The 9,180-nt window shown below is 46.5% G+C and overlaps 1 protein-coding gene across 2 annotated transcripts; it reads right to left on the bottom strand.

Annotated features, from left to right (window-relative positions):
* Window positions 1-602: 602 nt before the first annotated feature.
* Window positions 603-8,719, bottom strand: Klf17 (KLF transcription factor 17). 2 transcript variants are annotated; one of them, XM_021160755.2, is made up of 3 exons: window positions 8,664-8,710; window positions 2,694-3,492; window positions 603-1,677 (listed from the first exon to the last, which is right to left on the bottom strand). In XM_021160755.2, the coding sequence occupies exons 1-3, from the start codon at window positions 8,706-8,708 to the stop codon at window positions 1,496-1,498; spliced, it is 1,026 nt and encodes a 341-aa protein (XP_021016414.1). In that variant the 5' UTR covers window positions 8,709-8,710; the 3' UTR covers window positions 603-1,495. The 2 variants fall into 2 exon arrangements, 1 of the variants encoding a protein (XP_021016414.1); XR_015047230.1 differs by lacking the exon at window positions 2,694-3,492 and having other exon boundaries at window positions 1,615-1,677; window positions 8,664-8,719.
* Window positions 8,720-9,180: the final 461 nt, after the last annotated feature.

Genomic DNA, 9,180 nt, shown 5'->3' with positions numbered 1-9,180 from the left:
CACTGTACCTAGCTAGGCCTAACATGGTCCCTTAAGCCTAAGATGGCATCACCTTCCTATAGTCGGTACAGGACTGGACCTAAGTCTATAGACTATCTTTAGAAGGTGCCAGGTATTAAGGAAGAGACCCACTTTGTAGAGCAGACACGATACCTGAGATCTGACTCTGCCACTGGCTTGGGCATGACCAAGTTCCTTCTCACTTCCTTTTCTTTTTTTTCTCCCTTCTTTTCAATTTAATCTTTGAGCCCCCACAGGGTTCTTTATGTTAGCTTAATGCTCGGTAAAATGGTCAAGTTTATACAATAAGTTCTAGATGACCAGGATAGCTACTGCCCCTCAAAACCAGAAAGCCAGGCAGGAGAGGCAACCTGAAGCCAGCTGGGTGGTTTAACTCCAGAACTTTCCAGGCAAATACAGGAAGGCTGCTAGTCAGCCTAGGCTACATACTATAACCTGTATCAAAGGTGCTTGCTGCCAAGGCTGACAGCCTGAGTTCAATCCCAGGGACCTACACTAAAGATCATGGACTCTAAGTTGTCTCTGACCTCTGCACATGTGTGTATAATGACAATCTGCCACCTGAAGTTACTGAGGGGGTTTGTCCTCAACCCTCCTATTCCCCAGGCCATCTTAAATGGCCTATACACTTTTATTTGGGATATTCAAAGCCAAGGTATAGGAAGGAAGTCAAATGAAAGGGAAAGAATGGGAAGTGGCCCAAGGCTACAGTTCCAAGATGGCCAACCTTGAAGATGCAGGCATGTTTGCTGGCTGTGTAGCAGGTCTCCCCAGATTGTGCTGTCAGCGATACGATGTCTTGCAACAATTCATGGAGGTTGGGGGGAGAGATTTGCTGCCTGCCTCTCTCCCATCTCCCATTCATATTAGTCTCCTCACAAGGCTTGGTTTGGGTGACCCCATGAAATGCCTGATGCCATGTCTTGAAACGGGCATTCTATCCCAAGAGTGGAGGGAAGAGACCAACTCTGGGCATGCGGACAGTGAAGGCCAGAGAGAATCTGAGGTAAGACACATTGTATATCCAGAATGTTCCAGCACTAAGATGTAAAAAGCACAGAGTTCAAAGACCTTTCCCATGGTCTGGCCCTGGAACCTGGAAGGCCCAGGGAGAGAACATGGGGTTTTGTGAAACAGTCATGAGAGAGTCACACTTGGGGTTGACAGGAGATAAAAGCTTTCTAGTAAAATCCTATCTCTGGCTCTGCCTTCTCAGCTGGAAGAAGTCAGTAATCTCTGAGAGGGAAGGGTACCAGATTTTGAGAAACACATGGTGACATCCAGAGCTTCGTGTGGGCTTCCCCCACCACTTCCTGTCTCCATCCGAACCTTCACCTTCCCAGAGATGATCTTGTCTTGGGCAACTGAATCTTGGGTTAGAGACTACAGGAAAGAGCTGAAGCTCCCGAGCAGGAGCAAGAGGACTGTCTGTCTCATCTGTCTGTCCATTGTTGGCTTGAGGCTGCAGGAAGTCTTACTTGGGCAGATGCGTTCTTTTGTGCTGCCTGAGATGGTCAGATCTCATGAACTCTCGATCGCACTCATCGCATTTATGTGGTCGGTATCTGGTATGGATCCGTTTGTGTCGTCCAAGCTCATCAGAGCGGAAGAACTTCCACGTACAGCCGTTCCAGTCACATGCGAAGGGCTTCACACCTGGGGAGGGGAGGGGCCGGGAAGAGCTAAATTAGGTAGAAAAAGCCACAGGGTGGGAAAGGGAGACCAGTGGAAGGTAAAGGCCGCTAGATGAGACTGCAGGCTGGTGGGTCAGGAAGGCTTGGCTCCAAGCTTGGAAAAGAAAGAAAGTCCTAAGCAACTGCAAATCAATGGTCCCACGGGGGTGGGTAGAGCTTGACAGCTGGCTCAGGAGTTAAAGTGTTGTGGGTTTGGTCTAATGCTGCTTGTATTATGTTAATCCAGGACCCGAAAACTTCATGAGAATCCACACATCTGCAGTAAGACACCGAGGAAATCCTACCCCCCAGTTGGTTTTGATTGGTATATAAAGTTGCTGGCAGCTAATGGCTGGGCAGAGAGACAGAGGCAGGACTTTCAGAATTCCCAGGCAAGGGACCAAAGGAGGAGAAGAAATCAGCCATGCCAAGAGAAGAAAAAGAGGAGACACCATGTGGGACCGAGCATAGCTGCCATGCAGGAGCTAGGGGATGTACCTGAGAGGGCCGCACAGCTGCATCTGGGGCAGCCAAGATGGAATATACGTTCTAGTAATAACTTGGGACTATCAGAAGGAGGTAGACTGGCCACATGAAGGTTTAGGAAGTGGCCCAACCATTGAGCTGTTTAAGGCATATAAAAATATAAAGGCTGTATGTCTTTCACTCGGGAACCGAGAACATTAGGGTGGGTGTCAAGGAGCACCACCACTGGCAGTGTCAACTGAGTAGCATTAACAGTTAAAAGTACTTGTTGCTCTTGCTGGACCAATGTTCGACTCCCAGCACCAACATATGGTGGCTCACAGCCATCTATAATTCCAGTTTCATCCAGGAGATCCAAACCTTCTTCTGGTCTCTGTGGGCCCCTGGCATGCACATGGTACAGAGACATTCATAAAAGCAAAAACACGCACTCACATAATAAAATACATCTATGAGCAGTTTAGAGAGAACTAAGATCCCTCCATCCCTTTCTCCACCCAACACCTCATTCACCTGTGTGTTTGCGTTGGTGACTCACAAGGTGAGAGCGCTTGGTATAAGATTTTCCACAGCTGTTATATGTGCAGACGTAAGGCCTTGAAACTGGGGACCGTCTCCCGGTTGCCCCTCCTGAAGTACTGGGGCTCTCTGCCCCCTGTGGAGCAGGTGTGGGCGGCTCACGTACGAAAGGTTCTTCCTGGGTATTTGACTCAGTCACAAGTGAATCTTGGGAGTCTACAGGTAGCAGTTGCTGGAACCTAGCTGGGCGCATCTCAGGATTGCAGGGATTTATGGAGTGCAACATCTGATCCATAAACGGAGCCACAGCATGGGTCCCAGTGGAAGCCATGCCTGGGACCAACAATATTCCATGTTTTAAAGAGCCCGTGGTGGCAGGTACTGTTGGAGGGATAGGATAAGGCATTGCTGGGGCACTGCTATGGGCCATCATTGAGATTCCACGGGAACTTGGCAGGCCACCGTGAGGCATTAGATTCTCACTGAAGGAAATGGTCACTCCCAGAGTACTTGAACCTGCGACTGACATCATGTGGGATCCCCTCCCAATCGATCTCTGACAATAATTCTGGAAAGGTATAGGAGCCAGCTGGGAGGGGCACCTCACACCATGCTCAGGCAGCGACCTAATGAGCTGTGATTCCCATTCTCTCTCATTGCATCTGAGCTCCTCAGCTGATGCCATATAGGACCTCATCATCTCTGGTAAGTATTGAGTGGCCGGTGGCTGATGAAATCCGCTGTTTCCAGAAGACACAGGCACATTCGACACTGGCACCAACATCTTATTATCCTATAAGAAAAGCCATGTGAGAACAAACTCCCCTTTGCTCCACTTCTAAGCTCCACACATTTCTTACCCCGACCCCCAGGACAGGCCAATGGTTAACTGACCATGGCTTGCCACAAGGAGCTTGACAGGCTGAGACTACAGTCTGCTCTGTATTCTCAACCTCAGGTTGGCTGAGACTGTGTAGCCCAGGGTGTTGCCTACTTTGAGTAATCCTCCTGCCTCATCCTGCTGCTAAGTGCTAAGGTTTACAGGCATGAGTTACCATACAATGGTTCACTCACCAAGAGACCTTGTTGGTTTTGCTTATATAGCCATTGTCGTATTTGGATCTTTGGAGGTAGCGAATAAGAGATGCTTTTATTATTATTGAGCCTGGCTCTACATGGATTGGAACTGAGTTTGTGTGGCAAAGGCTTGATCCATAGAAGTACCTTCCTAGCTCTGGTCTTAATCTACGCATTCTGGTGTAAGCTGTAAACAGGCAGCTTAGCTCCATAGTCAAACAAAATTCTAATAAAATGATGAGCTGTCCCAGTGCCATAACACTGGTAAACAACCAAAACTAGCCCCTGTCTCAAACAGCTGGAAGGCAAGGAATAACATGCAATATTGTCCTTTGACCTCCTCATGCATGCTTATATTCACATAGAAAAGCGCATACATGATACGCACACAAATAAAATCTCTTAGCTGGGTGTGTTGGGACACGCCCGTCTTTAATGTCAGCATTCAGGAGGCAGAGGCAGGCAGATCTCTGCATTCCAGGATAGCCAGGGTTACAGAAAGAAACCTTGTCTCCACAACAACAAAACAAAAACAAACAAAAAACCCACAGGGCTGGAGAGATGGCTCAGTGGTTAAGAGCACTGACTGTTCTTCCAGAGATCCTGAGTTCAATTCCTAGCAACCACATGGTGGCTCACAACCATCTATAATGGAATCCAATGCTCTCTTCTGGTGTGTCTGAAGAGAGAGACAGTGTGTTCACGTACATAAAATCAAAATAAAATAAAATAAAACAAAGAAAAGAAAACCTCTTTTCCTGCAGGTAGGTTCTAGGGATCAAACTCAGGTCCCTAGGCTTGGCAGCAAGCACCTTTACCTGCTGAGCCATCCCACCAGACCTAGTGTGTATTTGAGTAAATACAGGCCATGTCTAATTGTTAAGCACTGTTTCATTAACGGTGAGTGGAATGAGTGTGGATTTTTTATGCATGTGAAGTTTTGTTTTTGACAATTCTAAATACTAATGGCTGGATACATTTAAATTAAACTACAAGTTGTTAGATAACAGACTGTAGTAGACATCAGAGAATACTAATATGGTCATTAGTCAGTTGTGTTACATTAAAATTTTTTAAGAGAATTCCATTGTTAGCACACTCCTATCCTAACAGAACTTTAATAAGGTGTATCTGGGGCTCCTGAGCTCTGAGAGGGCCATATCCAGACTTGGGTCTGTGTTTGATAGACCAGCTTGGTCTACAAAGTGAGTTCTAGGACAAGTTAGGCATTTCACAAAGAGAACCCTGGGTTAAGAGAGACCAACAGGAAGAAAAGTCCTATATTTTATCAAGATGAAGCAGTACGTGCCTGCAGTCAGTTTACTCTTAACCTGGGCTCCATGGTATAAACAGAGTTGCAGGGTGGGAGCCTGTCTCAAAGAACAAAGCAAAAATCCCATCTCAAATCCCATAGCAAAGCCAACTACAAAGACAGAAATTCAGCCCCAGATTAACAACGTGGCAAAGTCATTGCTCTTTACCTGCCCTGCAAACATTGCTTTTCAAGACAAGGTTCCTCTGTGTAGCCTGGCTGTTCTGAATCTCTACCACGCTGGCCTTGAACTCAGATATCCACCTGCCTCTGCCTCCTGCCTATGGGGTCTCTAGAGGCTGAAATGAAGACGCACAATCAAAAGTATATTACTTGCTGGGCATGGTTGTGCACACCTTTAATCTCATTGTACGGGAGACAGAGGCAGGCAGATAGCTGTGAGGCCAGCCTGGTCTACAAAGGAAATGAATTCCAGGATAGCCAAGGCTAGACAGAGAAACCCTTCTGGAAAGAAAAAAGGATATTACTGTAACTAAACAACATTTAATACTGAGATCTAGGTTAGAAATATAAAGATAGGGAGCTGGAGAGATGTCTCAGAGGTTAAGAGCACTGACTGCTCTTCCAGAGGTCCTCAGTTCAGTTTCCAGCAACCACATGGTGGCTCACAACCATCTGTAATGAGATCTGACGCCCTCTTCTGGTGTGTCTGAGACAGCAACAGTGTCAGAGACCGCTTCAGCTACATACATAAAATAAATAAATGTTTAAAAAATATATAAAGATCATAAACCTGAAATTTATATAATACTATATATAAAGCATAATGTCACGACACCAATTGTACTTTTGAACTTAAGCAGCGTACATCAATATCCCTGAAAACCATGAAGAAAATAGTTACAGAATATATACAAAAGAAATTGTTACTAATTTTAACAGTACAGAATTAGTATTTTGGCAAGCTGGGTACAGGGATACATGGCAAGCAGATCTGTGTGTGAGTTAAGGGTCAGCCTGGTTTTCTTTTTCTTTTTCTTTGCAAAAGTAGCAAGGTAATTTAATTCACAGTGAAGCACCGGTACAGAATAGAGGGTTCTATTGTTATGACTGACAGCTGTGAGGGAGGGTACTCAGATCCTGACTTGTCTGGGGCTTTCTTTTGTGGGGTCAAGAGAAGGAGGAATCTGGTTATTAAGGGGGTCTAGTGAGAGTGTTTCTCTGTGTTGATCAATAGATAAGATCTTTGTTTGAAATATTTTTATTAGGTATTTTCCTCATTTACATTTCCAATGCTATCCCAAAAGTCCCCCATTCCCTCCCCACCCACTCCCACTTTTTGGCCCTGGCATTCCCCTGTACTGGGGCATATAAAGTTTGCAAGTCCAATGGGCCTCTCTTAGGGATCTGCAACCCTATAGGTGGAACCACATTATGAACTAACCAGTACCCCGGAGCTCTTGACTCTAGCTGCATATATATCAGCCTGGTTTTCATAGTAAATTCCAGACCAGTAAGGGGCTAGAGATTCTAAAAAATAATTTTTTGGCTATGGAGGCACATTTGTAGACTTTAGAGGGGAACACGGACATGAAACATACCCTTAAGTTAAGTTAGTTAAGGACTTAGTGGTATTTTTTAAGGTTGCTGAAGGAAGGGGAGTCATTTGTATAAATTGTACTGGCAAATTATTCATAATTTACTAAATAACCCCAAGACCTACAGGCATCTAGGAAAACCCAGTGGGTTCCTAAAAATATAAGGAACAAGACACGAGCATTGAAACCCAATGTGCATGAGAGCAGGAATCGGAGGTGGTATGAGGGGCATATGGGATGAATGTGCTCAATATGCATTATACATGTGTAAAATACACCATTGCACGGCGAACAGCCAAGATAGATCAGAGTAGACTTGTGCCTGACTTGGAGTAAGACTTTCGGGAAGGCTGGGTGTTGGGGTGCAGGCGTTTAATCTCAGCACTCATGAGACAGAGCCGCACATGTTCTGTGAGTTATGAGGCTAGCCTGGTCTACATAATGAATTCCAGGATAGCCAGCCTTTGTAGAGACTGTCTTAACAAGTTTTTGGAGGATTACTTCCAGGGCACCTGGCCTCTTCCCATCAGGAGTGGCCCTCTATTTCCCAAATACCTTCCACCAGTCCTCGATCCGGTTCCAAAATAACTCCCCATGTTCAGATTCTCCTTCTGCACGGTAGGGCTCACTATTTGAACCCTCACCTAGATTGTCACAATAGCTTTCTAATTATTACCTTCAAGTGAGCCTCCCTATTTAAGAGCACGTTTGGAGGCGGGGTTGAGTTAGAGGCTTTAATATTTCTGTTATTAAAAACAGATGTGGTGCCAGGCAGTGGTAGCACATGCCTGTAATCCCAGCACTTGGAAGGCAGAGGCAGGATTTCTGAGTTTGAGGCCAGCCTGGTCTACAGAGTGAGTTCCAGGACAGCCAGAGTTTTTAGACAGGGTTTCTCTGTGTAGCCCTGGCTGTTCTGGAACTCACTCTGTAGACCAGGCTGGCCTCGAACTCAGAAACCCACCTCCCTCATGCCTCCCAAGTGCTGGGATTAAAGGCGTGTGCCACCGCCTGGTGACACACCTTTAATCCCACCAAAAATTAAACTGGACATAATGGTACACCTTTAATCCCAGCACTTGGAAGGCAGAGGCAAGCCAGTCTCTGAGCTTGAGGCTAGTCTGGTCTACATAGCCCAAAACAAGAGGACTACCTAGAGACCTGGTCTCAAAATAAGGAAATAAAATAATTAAATTTTTTAAAAAATGGCATGGTGACTCACACTTTTAATCCCAACACTCTGGAAGCACAGGCAGGTAGACCTGAGTTTGAGGCCAGCCTGGTCTACAGAGAAAGTTCCAAGACAGCCAGGGCTACACAGAGAAAGCATCTTTCAACCTCCCCCTACCCAACTCCCCAAAACTACCAGTGGAGTCTGACAAAGGATTCAAATAAATTTCCTCCTCAACGGCAGGACACAAATCTGTCCCTACAATTGCTCTCGGATCCCTGGTCTACCGAGAGTTGAGAGTTCTAGGGCAGCCAGGGCTACACAGAGTCACCAATTTTTTTTTTTTTTTTTTTTTTTTCGAGACAGGGTTTCTCTGTGTAGCCCTGGCTGTCCTGGAACTCACTCTGTAGACCAGGCTGGCCTCGAACTCAGAAATTCGCCTGCCTCTGCCTCCCAAGTACTGGGATTAAAGAGTGTGCCAACACTGCCCAGCAACACCATCTTTAAACTCCCCTCCTCCTTCCGAAAAAAAAAAAAAAAAAACCAAGAACTATCAGTTGAGTTTGGCAAAAGGCTCCAATTAGTAAATTTTCTCTCTCCACCCCTCACATGGTGGTATACAGACTCCTCTCTATAAAGTTCAGCCGAATCCTTCCCCCTCTCCACCCAACACAGACTCTAACGCTTGCCTTAAAAACATACTTGACTAACTAAACAAGCCTCCCTTGGGCTGTGCCCTCTCTCCCTCTCTCCCTCCCCCCACCCCCACCCCTCATCAGCTTCACCCTATCCCCACCCTCCATTCTCCAGCAACACCTGCGCCACCCTAGGGTGGACCGGAGACTTACCATGGGAGGCTGGTGCATAGCCTGCTCCTTATTGTCCTGCTCCATGCCGGCTGAGATCCAAGTTGAGAACAAACGGGAGGCTGCCAGGCCCTTACACCGTCACAGGCGTGGGTCCCAACACTACTACGCCATAATCCCACAATGGCTGCGTGGAGTTTTTATTTGCCTCTGAGCACTGGGCGGAGTCAAGGCCACACCCACCCACCCAGTCCCCTCCCAACTCAGCATCCATGCAATCCCATAACTCTGTAGGCCTTATGCCTGCAGGGTCCGGGAAACCACTGAACGTTAGCACTCCCCCCCCATTTTTTATTGGTTATTATTTTATTTTTTGACATTTCAAATGTTATTCCCCCTTCCCAGTTTCCCCTCCACAAACCCCCTATCCCCTACCCCGCCTCCGCCCTTCTCTACCTAGACACTCTAACCTACAGTTTTGAGCAACTGTTTGACAGAAAGGGGTGTCGGGGAAACCGCGATCTGAGACTTCAGTCAAGCCAGTCTCTCTGATCTCAGT

Source organism: Mus caroli, unplaced genomic scaffold, assembly GCF_978045245.1.
Source record: "Mus caroli unplaced genomic scaffold, Mus_caroli_1 scaffold_6, whole genome shotgun sequence".
Lineage (NCBI taxonomy): Eukaryota > Metazoa > Chordata > Mammalia > Rodentia > Muridae > Mus > Mus caroli.
The sequence above is the reverse complement of the archived record's forward strand: the minus strand, read 5'-3'. Positions and strand labels throughout refer to the sequence as shown.